Source organism: Mobula birostris, chromosome 11, assembly GCF_030028105.1.
Source record: "Mobula birostris isolate sMobBir1 chromosome 11, sMobBir1.hap1, whole genome shotgun sequence".
NCBI classification, from domain to species: domain Eukaryota; kingdom Metazoa; phylum Chordata; class Chondrichthyes; order Myliobatiformes; family Myliobatidae; genus Mobula; species Mobula birostris.
This window is the reverse complement of record NC_092380.1, coordinates 63,090,668-63,114,167: the sequence shown is the minus strand read 5'-3', so window position 1 is coordinate 63,114,167 and position 23,500 is coordinate 63,090,668. Positions and strand designations below refer to the sequence as shown.

Here is a 23,500-nt window from a genome sequence, read left to right as displayed (position 1 = left end):
CTGCTTTCTATGACAGTGTTTCATGTAGATGTGTTCAATGGTTGGGAGGGCTTTAATCGTGATGTACTGGGCCAAATCCATTACCTTTTGTAGGATTTTCTGCTCAAAGGCATTGGTGTTCCCATACCAGGCTGTAATGCAGCCTGTCGGCACACTTTCCACCACACAGCTATAGAAGTTTAGTCAAGGTTTTTAATGACATGCCAAATCTCCACAAACTCCTGCAGAGGTAGAGTCATTATCATGCTTTCTTTGCAGTAATATTTATTGGATGGGTCCAGGACAGGTCCTCTGAGATAGTGACACCGAGGAATTTAAAGTTACTGACCCTCTCCACCTCTGATCCTCCGATAAGTACTGGCTCAAGGACATCTGTTTTCCCTCTCCTTAAGTCTACAGTCAGTTCCTTGGTCTTGCTAATATTGAGTGAGAGGTTGTTGTAAAGACACCACTCAGCCAAATTTTCAATATCCCTCTTATGCTGATTCAACACCACCTTTGATACAGCCCACAACAGTGAACTTGAATATGGTGTTGGAGCTGTACTTAGCCACACAGTCATATGTGTAAAGCATAGAGCAGGGGATTAAGCACCCAGCCCTGTGGTGCACCTGTGCTAATGGAGATTGTGGAGATGTTTTTGACAATCTGAACTAACTGGGGTCTGCAAGTGAGGAAATCCAGGATCCAACTGCACAAGGGGGTATTGAGGCCCAGGTCTTGGCGTGCACTGACTAGATTTGACAGGATAATGGTATTAAATGCTGAGTTGTAATCGATAAAGAGCCAATGAGATGGCATCTATGTGGACCTGATGCTCTGGTAGGCAAATTGGAGCAGATCCAAATCACCACTCAGACAGGAACTAATTGTTTCAACACCAGCCTCTTAAAACAGTTCATCACTGTGGATGTAAGTGCCACTGGGTGATAGTCATCGAGTCAGGGTCTTCTTGGGCACTGGTATGATTGAATCCTTCTTGAAGCAGGTGGGTACCACACACTGCCAGAGCAAGAATTTGAAGATATCCGTGAATACACCAGCCACATGTCAGCACAGGTCTACAGTACTCAGCCAGGTACTCCATTCGGACCAGATGCTTTCCTTGGATTCACTCTCCTGAGAATGGCCCGCACCTCATCTTCAGATACCGAGACCAAAGCATCATCAGGAGACGTGGGGATATGCGATGGTTCTTCCCTGTTCTGGTGGTCAAAGCAAGCATAGAAGGCATTGAGCTCATCTGGAAGCGAAGCTCTGCTGTCCCCCATATTGATAGAATTAACTTTGGAGGAGGTTAGGGCATTCAAACCCCACCACATCTGTTGAGCATCCCTCGATGATACTAGTCTAGTCCAGAATCTCCACTTCGCCCGTGAGATAGCTATCTGGAGATCATACCTGCACCTCTTGTGGTACTCCTGATCTCCAGACTTGAATGCCTCTGATCTGGCTCTTAGCAAATTCCGGATTTCATGGGTCATCCAGGGCTTCTGATTGGGGTAAACCCTGGATGATTTTGTGGGTACACACTCATCTACAGCTGTTTTAATGAAGTCTGTTACAACCGTGGTGAAGTCATTCAGATCCTCAGATGTGTGCTTGAGTTAATGACCAAGTCCACAATGTGGAATGGGGTTGGAATATCTTTAGCTTCTTTTATTACGTCTAGATCACTTTCCATATTTTTTCTGTGGCTTAAAAAGTGATTTCTTATCATTTATGTATTCTTTAAATGTTAGCCCCTGTTCACTTACTGTCATATTAGCTTTCCTATCTACAAAACCAACTTGCATCTTATACGTTCATAATCTGCTTTGGTTAAACTGAGGATCTCAGTTTCAAACTGAACTAAATGACTTTCAATATGGTCCCTTAACAACAGGCTTTTTAATTAATATTTTCTCATTGGACAAAACTACATCTAAAATAGCTATTTTTTTCACTGTTTCTTCAACATGTCTAGAAAATCATAACCTATAAAACATGTCTACAAATTCATCCTCCACACTAATTTGGTATTTCCATTATCAACATTCCCCATGATTATTATGGTACCCTGATGCATCTCTAAGTGCCCAGTTTACATACACTGTGTCCCACTTGGGGGCCCCATAGACAACTGCCACCATGTTTCCAACCACATTCTGCTTCTCAGTTCTCTACAAACTAATTCTACTTCCTGATATGCCTCAATACTGCCATTATCAGGGTTGTCCCTCCGTAATTGGTTTATTGTTACTATTGTACCGAGGTACAGTAATAAGCTTGTCTTGCATACTGTTCATACAGATCAATTCATGACATGGTATGTTGAGGTATTACAAGATAAATCAATAACAAAATGCAGAATGAAGTACAACAGCTAGAGAAAGTGCAGTACAGGAGAACAGCAAGGTGCAATATGATAGATTGTGTGGTCAAGATTCCATCCATCACACTAGGGAACCATTCAATAGTCTTATAATAGTGGCGTACAGGCCTGGTGGTCTCGGCTTTCAAGCTTCTTCCCCAGTGAGATGGGGAGGAGAATGTCCGGGCTGGGTAGGGTCTGGTTATGCTGACAGTGTGACGTGTAGACAGAGTCCATGGAGTTACCACACCAAGACAATGATGCTTTATATGGTGCATCAATAAAAACTGGAAAGGATTGATGGGGACATGCTAAATGTAGATGCTTTGGTGAGCTTCCTTGACTGTGGCGTACATATGGTTGAATGGGCCAATGGTGATTTTCTCTTTTAGGAACTTGAAGCTCTCAACCTCAGCATCACTGATGTAGACAGGAGCATGAGCAGCACCCCCTTCCTGAAATCAATGACCAGCTCTTGTTTTGCTGATATTGAGATGACAATGAACATGTGATCAAGATGGCACCAAGCTGCAATGTCCATCGAGTTAGTGGCTCAACCGGTCATTTTTTGTTCATAAGGATGGTTTTAGGGGCAGCAGACAGGGATGAATGGTGTTAGAGGATGGGGCAGTAAATAAAGAGTGAGATGCAGGAGCGCTCTACAGCAAAAGATTCTCATAGACAGTGGTTCCCTGGTCAATGACCAAGCTTGACAGGTCCCATGGAGAGGACTGGTGACACCTCCAGGTCGGTGTGTGTGTACCCACCACCCCCCACCCCCAGGATTGAAGGTGCTTGTGAGTTCAAAGATTGAGGTCCAGAGTAGAAATTCCTGTGACAGGTGAGTCCTGGGGTTGATACCGAAAGTCAAAGGCCGAAGTTGGCACATGCAGATGTTAAGGCCTGATGAGACAATGAGAAGCCTCGTGTCTTGTCCAAGGAATATAGAAAGGAGGATTAATGTTCAAAGACAATGCTGTGCTTGCACTTAAGAGGTCACAGAACAACACACTTGGTTTTACTAGCAGAGAAAGTTTACTCCCCAAAGCAAGTTTTACTGCACACGTACTTAGAGCATTAAAGACTAGAGGCATTTTTATAGCACCTTGGACCATCTTATGAGAATCAGAATCAGGTTTAAAATCACTGGCATATGTCATGAAATTTGTTGTTTTATGGCAGCAATACATAATAATAAAAAAATATAAATTATAATAAGTATATATAAAAAAACTAGTACAAAAAGAGGGCAAAAGAAAAATTTAGTGAGATAGTGTTCATGGGTTCAATGTCCATTCAGAAATCAGCTGGTGGAGGGGAAGAAGCTGTTCCTGAAATGTTGAGTGTGTTTTCGGTCTCTTGTAGCTTCTCCTTGGTAGTAGTAAGAAGAGGGCAAGTTCTGGGTGATGGGGTTCCTTAAAGATGGATGCCTCCTTTTTGAGGCATCACCTTTTAAATGTGTCCTTCGTGCTGGTGGAGCTGGCCAAGTTTACAACTTTCTGTAAGTAATACAATTATATTTACATCAAAAGGGAAATAATGCATTTACATGCATCTACATGCTCATATCTATGGCTACTGATCACATGCCATGACAAACTTTGACATAAACAAGATTTTCTGCTTTATTTCAAAATTTCAACATCTGCAGTGTTTTACTTAGGGTATTTGGAGAGCTAGAAGCACATGTGTTATTTAGGTGAGCAATACCAAAGAGATGATATAAAGATCATCAAAAGTTGAAAAGAACTTTTTACTTTCATATCCAAGAACACCAGCTTCCACCATTTACCTTATACCTCATTCATTCTCCCACCTCATTCTAATGAAAAAAAATTGAGATTCAAAATTAAATGTTACATAACATCCTACACAATGTTACATCTAGGAGACATTATCAATCTATTATATTTTTTTTTTAAATCAGATTTTATGCTATAATGTGAGTGTTTTTGTTTTACAGTGGGTGTAATTTTTTTAGTCCAAATTAATCCTAGCACCAATAAATTAGACATACTACCACTTCATCAGGTGATAGACTTGTAACCCAGATATTAGCAAAGCGGTATCACCAATTGTACTGATGGAATTTTTTTTTTAAACTCTTCATAGACTGCGATGCAAACATCTCAATATACACTCAGTGGCCACTTTATTATTAGGTACACCCTGCTCCTTAAGCAAATATCTAATCAGCCAATCATGTGGCAGCAGCTCAATGCATAAAAGCATGCAGACATGGTCAAGACTTAGTTATTGTACAGACCAAATAAGAGAACGGGGAAGAAATGTGATCTAAGTGACTTTGACTGTGGAATGATTGTTGGTGCCAGATGGGGTGGTTTGAGTATTTCAGAAACTGCCAATCTCACGGGCATTTCACACATGACAGTCTCTACAGTTTACAGATAACAATGTGAAAAACAATAAAAAACATCCAGTGAGGGGTAGATCTGTGGGCGAAAATGCCTTATTCATGAGAGCTCAGAGGAGAATGGATAGACTGGTTCAAGCTGACGGTAACTCAAATAACCACGTTACAACAGGTAACATGCCATTCGATTTCTGAATGGACAGTGAACCCATAAACCGCCTCATGACTTTTTAAGTTTCCTATTTTTTGCATTAATTGAATAATTTAACTATTTAATAATCATGTATCGCATTGTACTGTTGCTGCAAAGATTACAAATTTCACAACATATGCTGGTGATAGTAAACCTGATTCTAGATTCTGAATCTGATGAGGAATATCCAGCTACAAGAAAAATCCGTAACTCCAGATTAATACCATTAGAAATTAACTTCAGAATATAGTTACATAACAGCAAAATATGGTAGAAGCTAAGAATTTGAATAAAAACAGAAACTGTTGCAGATATTCAGCAATTCACACAGCATCTGTGGAGATGCTTGGAAATCCCAAATACCACAAACATAAAAATATAACTGAGAATGTTCAGTATTAAATAACACTGCTTCCTGCACAAACCACAAAGGTTTATGAAAATCTATGGTTGTACAGCAAACACCAAGAATGTAAAAATAAATTAAATAAATTACCACCACCGTATTTAGGGCTCTGGTTAAAAGTGAATAAAGAATATCAGATTAAAATAATTTTTAAAACATCCAAAATAATTATGTAAAATCCATTTAAGATAAATGAGATATAATTATAAATTTCAGATTCTGATTTATCATCACTGACACGTCATTAAATTTGTTGCTTTACTGCAGTACAGTAAAAGAAATAAAAATTAGTTTTAAGTTACAAAAATACATAAATGGTGTAGAAGACTAATAACGAGGTGGTTATTCAGAAATCCAATGGCAGAGGGGAGGAAGCTGTTCCTAAAACATTGAGTGTAGATCGTCAGCCTCCTGACCTCCTCCCTTACAGTAGTAACACAAAGCAGACATCTCCCTGATGATGAGGGTCTTCAATGATGGATACCACCTTCTTGAGGCACTGTCTTTTGAAGATGTACTTACTAGAATTTATCTTAGAAACATAGAAAACCTACAGCGCAATACAGGCCCTTCGGCCCACAAAGTTGTGCCAATCATGTCCCTACCTTAGCAATTACTAGGCTTACCCATAGCCCTCTATTTTTCTAAGCTCCATGTACCCATCCAAAAGTCTCTTGAAAGACCCCATCGTATCCGCCTCCACCACCGTTGCCCGCAGCCCATTCCACGCACTCACCACTCTCTGCCGAAAAATCTTATCCCTGACATCTCCTCTGTACCAACTCCCCAGCACCTTAAACCTGTGTCCTCTTGTGGCAACCATTTCAGCCCTGGGAAAAAGTCTCTGACTATCCACACGATCAATGCCTCTCATCATCTTATACGCCTCTATCAGGTCACCTCTCATCCTCCGTCACTCCAAGGAGAAAAGGCTAAGTTCACTCAACCTGTTTTCATAAGGCATACTCCCCAATCTAGGCAACGTCCTTGTAAATCTCCTCTGCACCCTCTCTATGGTTTCCACATCCTTCCTGTAGTGAGGTGACCAGAACCTGACCTTCTAATTTAGTTTATGATGAACAGGTGAAACCAAGTGTGTTTCAGAATCTTAAGACGCAGAGTGCACTAAAGGAAGTTAAATTTGTAAACAAGGGTGATAATGATAACTTTGGATGAAATAGGGTTGGAAGAAGTTTGTTTAAAATGTAAGTACTGACAAACTGAAGCAAAAGGCTTTTTCCTGTGCTGTAAATTCATTGTAATTATATCAGTGCGTACCTGGGGAGGGGTGTATAAGTTTTTAATCTAGCTCATCCCTTTTAAAGAAGCCATGGTCAAATAAGTATAACCAAAATTAAAAATTAATTGCTGTTCAAGAAGAAAACTTGTGAATTTCCATCCTCTGTCAACCTAGAATACACATCAGAATGAAAATACCTTTACTAAAATAAAAAAAATGACACTTGCACTTGGAAAATTAAGTGTGACACACGCTCAACATTTTTGTAAATTAATTCATCTGTTACAAAGACCAGCCCATGCTCACATGCAAATGCATCACCCAAGCAGTGCGACAGAGTTGTCTTACTTATGAAGTGCTCAATGATCCCTTGTCTGCTGATCCACACAGACATAAAAGATCCAACAGCGTTATTTTGAAAACCAATACAGAAGGGGCCTTTACTTTCAAAGAAATTTGCGACGATCAGCATGCCATCTAAAACTTTGACAAACTTCTATAGATGTTGTGGAGCGTATATCAACTGGTTGTATGATGGCCCAGCATGGAAACACCAATGCCCTTATATGGAAAAGCCTACAAAAAAGTAGGGGATACATCCCAGTCCATCACAGGTAAAGCCCTCCCCACCATTGAGCACATCTACAGGAGTGCTATTGCAGGAAAGCACAGCATCCATCATAAAGGACCATCACCATCCAGGTCATGTTCTCTTCTTGCTGCTGCCATCAGGAAGAAGGTATACTGCCTCAGGACTCACACCACCAAGTTCAGAACAGTTAGTTATTACTTCCTCAATCAATAGGCTCTTGAAAAAGAGGGGACAACTTCACTTGCCCATCATGAAACTGCTCCCACAACATATGGCCTCACTTTCAAGGACTCTTCATCTTATATTTATACACTTCTCATGCGCCCAAATCTCATTAACTTTCAATTCCCTAGACCTGACTGCTTCATTTTCACCATAGATGTTCAGTCCCTATACACTTCTATCTTCCATCAAGGATGCCTTAAAGCTCACACATCAAAGTTGCTAGTGAACGCAGCAGGCCAGGCAGCATCTCTAGGAAGAGGTGCAGTCGACGTTTCAGGCCGAGACCCTTCGTCAGGACTAACTGAAGGAAGAGTGAGTAAGAGATTTGAAAGTTGGAGGGGGAGGGGGAGATCAAAAATGATAGGAGAAGACAGGAGGGGGAGGGATGGAGCCAACAGCTGGACAGGTGATTGGCAAAAGGGATACGAGAGGATCATGGGACAGGAGGTCCAGGAAGAAAGACGGGGGGGGGTGTGGAACCCAGAGGATGGGCAAGGGGTATATTCAGAGGGACAGAGGGAGAAAAAGGAGAGTGAGAGAAAGAACGTGTGTATAAAAGTAAGTAACAGATGGGGTACGAGGGGGAGGTGGGGCATTAGCAGAAGTTAGAGAAGTCGAACATGAACATCGACTTCTCTAACTTCCGCTAATGCCCCACCTCCCCCTCGTACCCCATCTGTTACTTACTTTTATACACACGTTCTTTCTCTCACTCTCCTTTTTCTCCCTCTGAATATACCCCTTGCCCATCCTCTGGGTTCCCCCCCCCCCCGTCTTTCTTCCCGGACCTCCTGTCCCATGATCCTCTCGTATCCCTTTTGCCAATCACCTGTCCAGCTCTTGGCTCCATCCCTCCTCCTCCTGTCTTTTTGGATCATTTTGGATCTCCCCCTCCCCCTCCAACTTTCAAATCTCTTACTCACTCTTCCTTCAGTTAGTCCTGACGAAAGGTCTCGGCCTGAAACGTCGACTGCACCTCTTCCTGGAGATGCTGCCTGGCCTGCTGCGTTCACCAGCAACTTTGATGTGAGTTGCTTGAATTTCCAGCATCTGCAGAATTCCTGTTGTTTGCCTTAAAGCTCTCCACTTCTTTCTCAGTAGAAGAACCAAGTAGTTCCCCTCCACCACCAGGCACAGCTGATCCCAACCTGGGGTCCATGGACCCCTCGGCTAATGACAAGGCTCTATGGCGTAAAAAGAGGTTGAGAATCTCTGGCCTGACAAATCTGGTCCTCACCCTCAGCAAATTTTGCTTTGGTTCTAAAATACTTTCTCCAGACTTGAGGGGTAGCCTTGGACACCCACATGGGCCCTAGCTATACCTGCCTTTTCATTGGCTACGTAGAATGGTCATGTTCCAAGCCTTCCCCTGTAATGTTCACTAACTTTTCCTCTGCTACATTGATGATTGCATTGTTCCACTTCATGCATCTTTGCTGAGCTCGTCAATTTCATCAACTTTGTCTCTAACCCTCCACTTAAATTCACTTGGTCCAATTCTGACACCTTCCTCCCCTTTCCTGACCCTCTGTCTCCATCTCTAGAGACGAACTGTCAAAAGACATCTTTTATAAATCTACTGATTCCTACAGTTATCTTGACTATACCTGTTCGTACCGTCTCCTGTAAAAATGCTATTCCCTTTTCTCAGTTCCTTGGTCTCCACAGCATTTGTTCCCTGCATGCAGCTTTCCTTTCCAGGACACCAGAGATGCTTTTCTTCAAAGGACGGGGTTTTCCTCGCTCTGATGTTGCCGCATCTCTTGATGCCTCACCCTCATCTCTTCCACTCCCTGACATCCTCACTTAACCCATCTTCCTCGCTCCTTAACAGTGATGAGTTCCTCTTGTCCTTACCCACCATACCATAAGCCTACGCATCCAACACATCATCCTCCACAACTTCTGCCATCCTCACAGGGATCCAACCACTAAACAGTTTACCATCCCCCCCCCTCCACTTTCCACAAGGATTACTCCCTCCAATTCTCTTGTCTATTCGTTCCTCCCCACTAACCCCCCACCCCTATGCAATCCCCCCAACCCCGGCAATTATCCCTGCAAGTGGCCAAAGTGCTTCACCTCCTCCCTCGCCTCCGTTAAGGGCCCCATAAACGTCGTTCCAGGTGAAGCAACACTGCACCTGTGAATCTGCTGGGGCCATCTATGGTGTCCGGTGCCACCAATGTGGCCTCCTCCACATTGCTGAGACCCATTGTAAACTGGGGACCGCTCCATCAAGCATCTCTGCTCCATTCTCTCCAAAAGAGGAACTTCCCAGTAGCCAAACATCTTAATTTTCATTCCCATTCTTGTTCTGACATGTCAGTCCATGGCCTCCTCTTGTGCCACTATGAGGCCGTTCTCAGGGTGGAGAAGCAACATCTTAAATTCCATCTGAGTAACCTCCAGCCTGATGGCTGGAACATCAGTTTCTCTTTCCAGTAAAATTAATTGCTTCCCCCTCTCCCTCCCCACTGCTTCCAATCCTCACTCTGGCACCTTACCTCTTCTCATCTGCCATTATTATTACTTATTGTATTTGCATAGTTTATTGTCTTTTGCACTTTGTTCGCTTGTCTGTTCTGTTGGGTGTGGTTGTTCATTGATTCTATTGTGTCTCTTGTAGTTGCTGTGAATGCTCGCAAGAAAATGAATCTCAGGGTTGTATATGGTGTCATTATGTACTTTAACAATAAATTCACTTCAAAATTTGAAGATAGTTATTCTCATTTTCACAGCCATGATTTGTACCTCACTCAACTTACCAAAAACAGATTAGCTGGAGATTGAGTAAACAGTCGACATTTCAAGCCGAGACCCTTCATCAAGGTCTCAGTCCGAAAAGTCGGCTGTTTATTCATTTCCACAAATGCTGCCCAGCCTGCTGAGTTCCTCCAGCATTTTGGGTGTGTTGCTTGGATTTCCAGCATCTGCAGATTCTCTTGTATTGCAGGAGATTGTTACATTGTTGATTGTGGGAGTACAAGTAACTACCACATTTCCTACTTATTACCAGTAACTAGATTACAAAAAGAAACTTCACCGTTTATAATAGTTCCGGAGGTCCAAGGTTTGGGTGATCATGACATATGAAAATACATGAGAAGATTTTATATAAATACAAGACTCTCTTTAAGTAACAGAGTTATCAAGCCCAAAACAGTCTTCATCGCCATCACATGTCCATAACACTGCTTATCCAACAGGCATTACAGTCAGTAAAAGTACTGCAGGTTTGAAATGGGTGGAATTGGGAATTCAGATAAATTTGCCTTTGCTGCCCAGCCAGCTGAATCCTGAGATTATATTTCTGACATAACTTGTCCTATTTGAATTTTAAGAAGCTTCATTCCAGGAATGAAAGGGTTACCATATGAGGAATGTATGATGGCTCTGGGTCTGCACTCACTGGAATTCAGATGGATGGGGGTGGGGGGGAATCTCCTTGAAACTTTTCAAATGTTGAAAGGCCTAGACGGTGTAGATGTGGAAAGGATGCTTCCCATGGTGTGGGGGGGGGTGTCTAGGACAAGTGGGCACAGCCTCAGGATAGGGGGGGCCTCCATTTACAACAGAGATGCAGAGAAATTTCTTTACCCAGAGCGTAGTGAATTTGTGGAATTGATTACCACAGGCAGCTGTGGAGGCCAGGTCATTGGATGTACTTAAGGCAGAGCTTCACAGGCTATTGACTGGACATAGCATCAAAGATTATGGGGAGAAGACGGAGGAGGGGAGAAACAATCAGCCATGATTGAATGGTGGAGCAGACTCAATGGGCCAAATGGCCTAATTCTGCTCTTATGTCTTATGGTCTAGGCTAGAAAATTGGAACAGTCTGTTGTTAATTGACAAACAAATCTTAAATCTGTACACCAAGGCATGTTCGTACTAATAGCTTTAGATATAGAAATGTTATTGGGTAAATGAATTTAGCATTCTATATGCCCCCATATCTCCATGACACTTCTGTCTGTAGCTCAAGAATTTTTAAGCTAGGATCTCCCTGCTGTGGACATCTGAAACATTTTTTAAGGCAGTCTTCAATTTAAAATAAACATGGTTATACACAGTTTGCTTGCCCCTATTTAGATTTCCTTCTGAGAAAACAGATGGCAGCCTACAGACCCCAATTTATATTTCAATTAATTAAGTCTTAAGAACACAGTAAAACAGAGAACTGGAGAAAAATCTAAAATCAACTTGGCTGATCCCTGAAAACTAAAGTTACCAAACTTCTCTCCTGTGACCTACAATTGTTTCTTTCATATGGAATTGTACAACTCTTTTCATTACTGATAAATTACTTGCTTGAAAGCAAAGGTACTATTCTAAAACCCAACCCAGTATTAACAAAAAATATTGTCAATGGGTTAGAGTCATGGTTAATTATCAGCATTTTATTCATGGTGTTATGTTCTGCCTATAATCTTACTTTAAAGAAAATCAGTATTCAAGGCACTTTTACTCAAATTGCCACAGGGCAGTTACTTTTATGGCACAAACCAGATCTCCCCTGACCTGCCTCCATCCATATTTCTTACAGCTGCATCAGACAGACATCCAGCATGGATGAACCAGCTCAATTCAATAAGCAAGCCTCATGCTGCCTAATAAGGCACTACTAGATAACAGACTTCTTCATTTTTTAAAATTTCTCTGATATATGTAGCGTGTACTTGAAGAGCTATGACTTGCAGAGTCAAGGACCGAGTGGTGGAAAGTGAGTTTGGCTGGACTGCTTTTTTTTTGTGTTGATGTGGAATAGTGTTATGGTAAACTTTATGAATGTTGCCATTTACTAACCCTAACTCACAAAGGCCAAAGTTACAGAGACAGCACCAAGCTTAAGAACACCCCTCAAAGAAAGGTATTAAATTTGTTTACAGCGACTTTGACTTCGCCTTCAGTACAAACAGTCTTCATCTAAACCACCAATAATGTTCTTAAATAATTATTCAAAATATAAACTTTGCAGCTTCTTTTTGTTTCATTTCAGAAGAAAATGTTAATTCCCCCCCCCCCCCATTTTTAGTGCCATAAATCCTACCCTTGCCTCATCCGAACACACTGAACAACGTATGGAATAATCAAGAATAACTGTTTATTGCAATGCAAACCTGCTGCCAAGTACACAGACAAACTAACACATCGTATAATCATCTAACAAATACATCTCATTGGTGACGATCTGAAGTTGAGCCACTCTTGCCCTTTTTAATATCCCGGTTTAAATGGTGTTCTTTATCAACACCTTACTTTCAGATTTCTGTTATGTCATTTTATTCGTTTCCGAAATTGCTTCTTACGACAGTATGTATCAATATGTCATGTCTAACCTTAAAGCACCGGAAGTCTAAACTTCACAATCCAACGATAAGAAAATTTCTTTATGAGAAATTATCAACAACAAATCCAGATCCAATTCCGATTTTCCCAAAGTGATCGCTAAAAGCGAATCCCCAGTTATTTCAACATGCAAAGATTTCTCCGCCTCAAAGATCTTTATACTCCAAGACGATTTTAAGATGCAAGTATTCGGCCCAGTCAAGGGACCTTCACAACCCCTTCCCTCCTCCAATCCAAAGCTCTCGAAATCGAGCCAAGGCCTGGACCGCGATTCTGAATTTCTGCCCACTCTCTTCCAGCAAGACTCCATTAAATCTCACGCTTATCATAAACCTTGCACTACTCTTTATTCCCCCTGCTTCCAGAACTCGTGCTCACCCACCTGATTAAACTCTTCATCCGCGTAAATATCGATTAAGTCAGCTCCCTCGGCCATTCCCCCAGCCGCGCCGCACCGTACCGTACCGCGCGAACAGGGACAATTAAACAACCGGATGCCTTTCAGGGACGAACCAAACTGCGGAGGCAATACGGACCCAATTGCCTGTGACACAGTGCACTTCCGGTCCTGAATCAGTGAACTGGGTTTCGGCTTTTATCAGTTCTCAGGTCGGCCTTGCTGCTTCGTATTGCTCTGGGCTCTGCCACGTTTGTAACTACATAGGTGTAAGATGTCGATTGTGCGCAATGTGAGTAAAACCTTCAACAACAAAAATACTCAGAAAGCGACTTGGCATTCAAGTTTCCGTTCACTAACGACGGTGAGATTGACGGGTTATTTCACCTGAATGTCACCGGGGACTAACATTTCATATTTTGACATATCGGGCCTGCACACCCCCCCCCCCCGCTTTTGTTATCTAAGCAAATGATAGATATACTTAACAGATCGATTAGCTGAGGGAGTACGTAACAGATTCTAGACATTTAAACTAAAGTATTCAAGAACACACAGAGACTCAAGAAAATCTAAAACAGTCCCTTAAAAGCCGAATCTAGGTTTATTATTTTTAAATAAAATAATAAATTATTGCAAGATTCGGTTAAAACAACTGAATGGCAAGAACAAGTTTGGGTGGCTGAATACCCTCAAGTGAATACTGGGTAAAAATTAATTTTTAATCACCTAGTTTCAGTTTAATTGTGTCTTGTACTCAGTCATGCAGAATAGAAACATTCTATGCTGTAGTATTTCAAGTGGTGATCCAAATATTTAAGTGTTCACTATCTGCCCTGCCTCAGCAGAGAGTTCTAGATATTTTCTTCTCTTCAGTGTGTCTCCCCTCTAGATCTCTTAACTTAAATCTATGATGTCATAATTATGAAAGAGGTTTCTTATTGCCCCTCAAATTTTGTACTCAATTCCACCACTTCAGCATTTTTGACTTAGTCATTTTGAAATACAAGACCCCTATAGGGTTTAATTTCACCCGTTTAATTTTTACTAACTCCTCAATATTGTTTGTAGCTGAAAACTACCCTCCTCACTATCAACAAAGCTTCCAATCTTTGTGTCAACTGCAAACATACTGTCACTTCTCTGCATTCTCGTCCAGATTGTCAAGAGGAAACAATAAGTGGCCCAGCATTGATCACTTCATTAAATCACCACAAGTTTTTAGAAAAAAAACTCCCAAACATCACCTTATATTTCTTATCACCAAAGCAATTTCAGGCTTAATTTGCCAAATTGCCCTCAACCCCATGAGCTTTTAATCTTTCAGATGAATCTCCCTGTAGAACCTCATTCAAAAATAATTTTGAAGTCCATGTAGAGCATATCAACGCTACTACCTTAATCACCTTCTCAGGGAGAAAATCAAATTAGTCAGACAAGACACCTGTTTAATACAGCTATGCTGACTATGCTTGATCAATCACTGCATCTCAAGTGCAGATTGAAGTTGTCCTTAATATTTTTCTACAATTATTTCCCTACAGTCAGTGCTGCACCCTGCCTCTAATTACTTGCTACATACTTGCTGCCCTTCCTAAATTAGGGTACCACATAGAATGCTCCAGTGTGGCCAGAGAAGATTTGAAATTTTTGTCAGAGCACCAGCAATCTTGTCTTTTAGTGTTTTTGGATCCCTCTGATCAGGCCCTAGGGATTTATCCACCGTTAAACCTGCTAAGACATAAAATGGTAATCTCAGTTGCAATTTGTTGTAGAACTCTGCCACCCCCCACCCCTGAATTCCCAAATACAATGTCTTTTTCCACTGTGAATACAGATAGGAAGAATTCATGTGAAATCTCACCTTCATCAAATAAACTCTTCTAGGGCTTCCAGCTGGGTGCACATATTGGTTTCACCGATGTTTCAATGACAAACTCTGCAATCTTTATCAGGGATAATGCCTAGGCATATCTAGTCTGATGATATATACACCCCTGTTGTCCATCACTCCTGATTGGTTAGTCCCCATCCAATCAGATTTTTGTTGTCCCACCTTGTTTACAATCAAATTCCAGTTTTTACTCAGAGCAAGACCTTCATCTTTGTTAAAATTCTTTTTCTCTGGTTTTATTTCAATGGCTTCCTTCACCAGGTGGTCCCAAAAGCCATTGGCGTGGCACAGTAGTTTTGTGCCGTTGAAGTCAATCGTATGGCCTGTAGTGTTCTGCTACCGCCGATTATCACTTTGGTTCCTAATGGACTATTCCCTTTCCCAGTTTATCTTTTTGCCCTTTTGTATAATTGTAAAATGCTTAGGGATTTGCATAACCTTGCCTGTCATTGCCATGTGGCATTTTCTGTTTCCCTTATAATTACTTTGAAGTTTCCCCCTAAATGTTCTATACTGTGGTTGGTAGGTCCTAACCTGTTTTCAGTTCTCTAAACCTGCACAAGGTACCTTTATTTTCTTTATTCAACCCTTGATTTGACATCCATGATCCCTTGTCTTTCACCATTAGGGGAACACAAGTAAACACATTGACCTTGAGTTCTCACTGTTTAATTTTTGAATGCCTCACACTGGTGGCATGTAAGCTTAACTGCAAGTAGCTGCCCACAGTCTCCTTTGCCAGGTCGTGCCCTATCATATTCATATTAGCCATGCCCCAGTTCAGGAGCTTAATTTCTGATCTACCCTTGCCTTTTTCTGTAACAATCTTGAAACTCAGTATCTCAAAAATATTCTCATTGTCCCAAAAATTAGATCCAGTTTTGCCCCTTCGGTCACAGGCCTATCTACTGGCTCTTAGAGTCCTCCTGAATGCACGTTCAAAAAATCCTACCTGCCACTACATTAAAGCAGTTAATAGCAGAGAATTTGTAAAGATTAAAATCCCTAACAGGACTTGAATAAAAAAGCAGGAATGTAATGTGGAGGCTTTATAAGACATTGGTCAGATCACATCTGGAGTACTGTGAGCCGTTTTGGGCCCCTTGTCGAGGAAAGGATTTGCTGGTAATTGGAAGCGGTCCAGAAGAGGCCTACTATAATTATCCTGGGAATGAAAGGGTTAACATGTGAGGAACGCTTGATGGCTCTGAGCCTATACTTACTGGAGTTTAAAAGAATGAGAAGGGATCTCATTGAAACCTATAGAATACTGAAAGACCTAGATAGAGTGGACATGGAGAGGATGTTTCCTGTAGTGGGACAATCTAGGACTGTGAGGCACAGCCTCAAAATACAAAGACATCCCTTTAGAAATAAAGGGAAATTTCTTTAGCCAGAGGATGGCGAATCTGTGAGATTCATTGCCACAGACAGCTGTGGAGGCCAAGTCATTGGGTACATTTAAAGTAGAGGTTAATAGGTTCTTGATTAGTAAGGGTGGCAAATGTTATAAGAAGGCAGGAGAATGGGGTTGAGAGGAATAATAAATCAGCCATGATGGAATAGTGCAACAGACTTGATGGGCTAAATAGACTAATTTTGCTTCTGTGTCTTATGGTCTATTATATTTTCACTATGATTTTCCTTGCATATCTGTTCCTCGATATGCTGCTGATTATTTGGAAGCCCGGAGTTGTCCCCAGAAAAGTGATTTGTATCCTTTTATTTTTCTGAACCTTGTCAATGTGATCTCATTTGAATAACTTCCTAGGTATACTCTCTCCTCATTATAGTTTTTATTCAACATTAGTCTGTTCCTCACCTTTACTGTACCCCTATCCCTACTTAGTATTCCTTTTCACAGTCTCACTTCACTTTTCTTCCATACTTGGCTGTGCCTCATCCATTGCTGTATTCATACTGTGTCAAATTTCCCAGCCATATTCATTTAAGTTCTTCTCAACATTCAAACCTGGGGTTTTGAACCAGAGTCTCAAGATCCTTTTTCTACATTTTTATGAAAGCTATTTGCAATGAATTTAGTAGATAACAAGGTGATGCAAGATTATGCTTGTTTGGCCAAAAAATGTAACTTTACTGTTAATCAGAGTCCTGGAAATTTAAAGTGATTATCTGAAATGCATGGTTCAAAAGAATTTCAGGTCCTTAAACTACATGAAATATCTAAAGTTTCCTTCAAATAAATCAAATTATTTCATCTTTTTATATATGCAACATTAATAATTATACTCCAAAGTACTATTTGTAACTATGTAAATTTCCTTTGGTTTAAAATATACACGGATCCTATCCAAGATTATTTGATAGTAAATTTGTAAAATTTTGATAGAAAATAGAAAGTGGCTACTTTTTAGTGACATCATCAGTTGAAAATGGAAAATTTTGCTGAAGATATTGGTTTTGATTTTTTTGCATTTCAAGTGAAAAATGAATAAATATTCTATAAGACATAGAAGCAGAATTAAGCCATTTGGCCCATCAAGTCTGCTTCGCCATTCAATCATGGCTGATCCTTTTACCCCTCCTCAGCCCCAGTTCCCGGCCTACTCCTAGTAACCTTTGATGCCTTGGTAAATCAAGAACCTATCAATCTCTGCCCTAAATACACCCAATGACCTGGCCTCCACAGCTGCATGTGGTAACAAATTCCACAAATTCACCACCCTCGAACGAAGGAGATTTCTCTGCATCTCTGTTTTAAATGCACACCCATCTATCCTGAGGCTGTGCCCTCTTGTCCTAGACTCTCCCACCATGGGAAACATCCTTTCCGCATCTACTCTGTCTAGGCCTGAACATTCAGTAGGTTTCAATGAGACCCCCCCCCCCACCCCCGTCCTTCTAAATTCCAGTGAGTACAGGCCCAGAAATATCCATCCAATGACAACACTTCCTTTCTGAGATATGGGGCCCAAAACTGTTGACAATACAGTATTATAAGTACAGCCTGACTAGTGTCTTATAAAGGCTCAGCATTGTCTCCTTGCTTTTAGGTCTACTCCCCTTGAAATAAATGCCAGCACTGCATTTGCCTTCTTTTCCACGGACTCAACCTGTAAATTAAGGAAGTCTTCTGGAAGTCTTGCACAAGGACTCCTAAGTCCCTCTGCACGAATACCATATCCTTGTCATGGAATCCAACAAATCTTTTAGACATGATCTGCTAAAGCTTCTTACAAGCTTCTGGCTGTATCCTAACCCACCCCATGTCTCACCTGACTACACTCAGTAGCCACTTTATTAGATGCACCTGTGTGTTAATGCAAAGAGAAGCATGCAGACTGATCAAGAGTGTATGTTTGTGGTCTTCTGCTGCTGTAACCCATTCATTTCATGGTTGGATGTGTTGTGTGTTCAGAGATGCTCTTCTGCTCACCACTATTGTAACATGTGGTTACTTGAGTTAGTCGCCTTCCTGTCAGCTTGAACCCATCTGGCCATTCTCCTCTGACCTTTCTCATTAAAAAGGCATTTTCACCCACAGAACTGCTGCTCACTGGGTGTTTTTTGTTATTTTCAACATTCCCTGTAAACTCTGGATACTATTGTGTGTAGAAATCCTCGGAGATCAGCAGTTTCTGAGATACTCAAACCACCTCACCTGGCACCAACAATCATTCCACAGTCAAAGGTGCTTGGATCACATTTCTTCCCCATTCTGATGTTTGGTTTGAATGACAACTGAACCACTTGACCATGTCTGCATGTTTTAATGCATTGGGTTGCTGCTACGTGATTGATAAGATGGGTGGCACGGTGGCGTAGTGGTTAGCGCAACACTTTACAGTACTGACAACCCAGGTTCAATTCCAGCTGCTGCCAGTAAGTATGTTTTACCCGTGACTCTGTGGGTTTCCTCCCACAGTCCAAAGATGTATTGACTGGTAGTTAAATTAGTCATTGTAAATTGTCCTGTGATTGGGCTAGGACTAAATCGGGATTACTGGTTGGCACAGTTCAAAGGACTGGAAGGGCCTATTCCATGCTGTATCTCAATAAAAATAAATTTTAAAATATTTGCATTTTTGAGCAGGTGTATAGGTGTACCTAATAAATTGGCCACTGAGTGTATTTAAAAGTGTAATTAAATATGTATAGGCTAAAATACTTTCCATCTTGTTTTCTATAGGTTTGGTGCCTGACCAGACAAAGAGCTGCACAGGCCATACTTGGTGCTTCCCCTATCAGAGCATATCATGGTGATACTGATGATCATTTAACAGATATCATACAAATACCACTGCCTCCATGGGAAGAGCGAACAAATGAGCCACTGGACACAAAGCGAGCACGTCTGCTATACGAGAGCCGTAAGCGTGGAATGTTAGAGAATTGCATCTTACTGAGGTAAAAGTGGCCCTTAAATTTGAAGATAGATAAACCCTATTGAGTTACGATTTGATAAGGTATTGTTCTCTAATTGTGTTTCTTTTCCTGGTACCATTCTGTCTTGTTAGTTGATAAACTAACATTCAAAAAAATCTGGCAAGCTCTAAACTTTGGTGTGGCAGGACTAGCAGGTATTTTGGACTAGTGGATGTTACTCATTTTAATACCTCATTCCTCTTTTAATTCGGTGTTTAAATGTTACACCGAATGATTAGTTTTCCAGATATGAAAAGGTAAGAATTGGAGCCTCAGCAGGTGAAAAAAGAGTGTTAGAACTGAGGTCCAGTGAGCAGATAGGTAGTACAGCAAGTATTACCTGGTGAGTCAGATGCCAAACCATCAAGAATTCTTAATAGTTTGATAGCAGATTCCCAGGATTTTACTGCATTCCACATCTTGTTCTGACCTGAGTGTCATTTGAGAAACTGCAGAGTCTGTTTATTTCTACATTTGAATTCACCTGAAAGTACTTTCTATTGGTACTACTGCCTTAAGTACAATGTATTTTCCCCTGTATTTTTGTATTCAGTTAACAAAAATAAAGATTTGTAGTACAAATTTACAACTAGAAGCATCATTGTGGAGTAGACTAAACCCTAGATGAATCTGTTGTGTAAATTGGATTACTATAACTTACCATTTAGAGCTATTTATGTGATAGAACAACTTCATTGCTTGAAATATAAAGTTCTACATAAATTGATATTAACATAAAAACAGTTACCCAAGAATTCATGAATTATTTTGTAAGTACTAAACAAAAAATGATTTCATGCTACTGGAAAAAGAAAAAAATAATGAAAATACAGATAATTGCAAGGAATCCTATTTTTACTACCTTTTACTTATTAGGGAAGATGTTAATCTGATTGGTGTCAGAAACATTTGGCACTTTACAGTTAGTTTAACTCAGTTGCTAACAATCTCATCCAGTGTTGAAATGTGTTTTAAAACTGAACACCAAAGGTTTATATGTAGAATGAAATTTATTGTGCTCGCTTCGGCAGCACATATACTAAAATTGGAAATTTATTATTTTACATTTCAGTTTCTTTGCAAAAAAGTACCTGAATGAAATGACTGAGAAGCAGCTAAGTTTGTATGATAAACTGATCAATCAGCCAACCAATGATTGGGATATTTACTACTGGATAACAGGTTTGTACAGATACAGTTGTTTACTCTACACACATCACCCATCTTCTAGCCTGATATGAGGACAATTATTGAGTGACTTCATGCCCTTTACAACTTACTTTCCCTTCTAAAGCTGCAAACCACCAGCTGTCACAGGAGTTCTGTAGAAAAACAATGAACCAATGAAAAATATCGTTGTGATTGATTAGAAATTAATGTATAGTATGCTAGTGTTTGCTGGCCACATTTACCTAGACCCACATTCTATTCCTAATAACAGACATGTGGAAAGTGAACAAGAGAGAGTAAGCATCCTCCTGGCCCTGGATGTGTCCTTTCTGGGAAAGCCTGGACTCAGAATTAAGTGGATCTTACTCAATCTGTCCATTGCCCTGGGGTGAGGGAGAACGTGAAGGCTTTGAGAGGAAGGTGGGAATTTTGGGTGGGTGAGTAGTATTTGATGTCCAGGTCATTGGTTTCAGTGATGATGGTTCTGTGAACAATGCTTCCCCCCTCCACCTCCAAAAATAAATTATGTATGACTTTTTAGAGAGCGGTATTAATTAAGTGCCCATGTGAAATTGTAGTAGTTCATATGAGATAGTTTCTACTATGGTCATTACTGTTAAGCCAAGAAAGTATAGTCATCTGCATTTTTCATCAAGACTTACTGAATAACAGGCATGGGTAATTTGTTCAGGTAATGAAGAATCAAAATTTTGCAGGGGTATTTACTAATAATACCCCAAATATAGCACTTTTTTTTAAAAAGGGAGCAATAATGTCTGAACCATAGTAAGCATCATCTAAGTTAACTTTCCTCCAGAATATAGTTAATAGGAACTGATTTCTTTGTGGGTTGAAAAAGGCATTGGGTCTGAGTCACCCTTTGTCATTCTGAAACTTGGTTACTCCATATAATTGATTTTTGTGACGTTGTTTTCTTTTACTGAAACAGAAACCAAGCCGACTCCTCCAGAATTTGATAATGAAGTAATGACTTTGCTGAAAGAATTTACCAAAAATCGTAATATGGAACATCGAGCAGGGCAGCCTGCCCTCGACTATCTCTTTGAAGACAAAAATTAAAATGGGTTTATATTGCCCCTACATGAACTACTGACAATAGATGAATTTACTTTTGCAAACACCAGGTATACTCAGCAACACACGGAAATTCCTAAATTCAAATTTCACTTTGTTAGCATTTTGCAAAATTGCATACCACTGAGCCTTTTTTCTGTGGTGTGTGAACTGCATTATATACATAACAGTAAACCATGCAGCTAAAATACTCCCCCATCAAAGTTTGAGTCCTTGATATTTCTGTGTCGGAAACAATTGATTTATATAAATATTATTGAATGAGATCAATTTATGATTGTGTATAAAAGAAAGTTAAGCTTATCTCTTGAAAATAAGACTATCTTTGGAAAGATAGTATAATATATTTCTTTGAACATTGTTCATTAGCTGAGTGGTTAGGTGTGATATTTGGGTAATGTGATACAAAGTTACAGATGATTAGCTTTCCTAGGTTAGCTAAGCCTAGCAGAAGAATGATTGAAATTGGCAAATCCTTAAACCTAGTTACTCCTCAATCCCACATGAAAAATTAATGAGGGTGAGAGGGAAAAAAGTTACATGATCAGATCTCTTGCCCTGACCAAGACTAGAATTTAGGAAAAGGAGGATATTCAGAAGATTGAAAGAACCTGTTCAGGGTACTTGAAAGCTAATGTTATTAATAGAATCACATAACTACGGGTAAAAAAGAAAGGAAAATGAGTTGTTTATCCATGAAAGACAACACTGGCTTTGGCCATTTGCCTTATTTGTTAACCAGAATAAAATTGAATGGAGTAGCAGTATTTTGTTAAATTTAGGTTAACAGTATCAGTGAGAGAAAATTATTTAATCATACAGATGTTTCTGTAAGAACAAATCCTTCCAATCTCACAAGATTCCATTACAAGTATGAACGTTGAGGTTATGGAACTATATTGCTGTGTTTGTTTACTGTTAAAGTACAATGTTCAAGATTTCTGTATGTCCACCACTGCTATTACTTTCATTTGGACTAGGACAAGCAAATTCATAAAATAAAAGTTGAAGCTGTATCACGAGCTTCTTAATTATACCTAAGCTGGCAATGTGAATTGCTTCAGTACCTTCATCTGCAAGTTCAAGATCTGCAAATTTCTCATTAAGTGGATCTTTCTGCATTGGTAATTTCTGGTTTAGTCTAGTTGTTCAATAAATAAGCACACTTTGTGCTTGGTATGAATATAGTTCAATACAATCAAAGATACTGCAAGTATCCTGGAAGGTTGATGGCCATAATTTGACTAAATGTTTGTTGGATACAGATGCAGCACAGCAGACCTTCTGCCATCAGCTCTCAAAATCCTGACTGATTCCAAACTGCTCAAACTTCTATGCGCTGTGCAAAAGCAAAATGATCATCATCACTACAGCAGTCAGACTTCAATCTTTAGTCCTTGTGTATGATAGAATTCAATGTAAATGATTTTTTGTAGCCAAATAAAACAGAAGCTTGATATTGAATATCTTGCATTTCTCAGTAATTGACACCTATAAAAGTTAATTTTAATATCCATCAGCCAGAAGATGATGCCAGCAAACAACATGACCAAGAGGGACATCCTCCAGACGGTTAACAAACTACTACTTTCACTTCTTTTATGTCTTTTTCTTTCAAATGTGGTTCTGCTGCTGTCAGAGCCTGTGATCTGTGTTTTGGTGGTGTGTTTCCGGGCCGATTGAGCAATATGGCACTTTGCTGTCTCCAAGGGTGTTCGGTGAGGAAGCACGCAGCCTTGAGACCAAGAACCCTGGAGACGGGGCATGGCCCCATGACCAACTCCATTTCTCACTGATCTCGCCAACTGAACTGTTGAGGAAGA

General features: G+C 40.3%; 2 protein-coding genes across 4 annotated transcripts in view; one reads left to right on the top strand and one right to left on the bottom strand.

The window, feature by feature from the left end:
• LOC140205131 (cleavage and polyadenylation specificity factor subunit 6-like) overlaps positions 1–13,224 on the bottom strand; it is a 79,201-nt gene extending 65,977 nt beyond the window's left edge. For both annotated transcript variants that reach the window (XM_072272357.1, XM_072272358.1), the window contains exon 1: positions 13,118–13,224. In XM_072272357.1, coding sequence (XP_072128458.1) covers positions 13,118–13,171 — 54 coding nt within the window. In that variant the 5' untranslated portion in view covers positions 13,172–13,224. The remainder of the gene's footprint in view (positions 1–13,117) is intronic.
• A 67-nt stretch (positions 13,225–13,291) lies between these two features.
• On the top strand, positions 13,292–23,141 carry sdhaf2 (succinate dehydrogenase complex assembly factor 2). Of its 2 annotated transcripts, none has more exons than XM_072272360.1 (4): positions 13,292–13,424; positions 19,177–19,394; positions 20,485–20,594; positions 21,532–23,141. In XM_072272360.1, exons 1-4 carry the CDS (start codon positions 13,407–13,409, stop codon positions 21,660–21,662), a joined length of 477 nt encoding a protein of 158 aa, XP_072128461.1. In that variant the 5' UTR covers positions 13,292–13,406; the 3' UTR covers positions 21,663–23,141. The 2 variants fall into 2 exon arrangements, with proteins under 2 accessions (XP_072128461.1, XP_072128460.1); XM_072272359.1 differs by having other exon boundaries at positions 13,292–13,496.
• Positions 23,142–23,500: the final 359 nt, after the last annotated feature.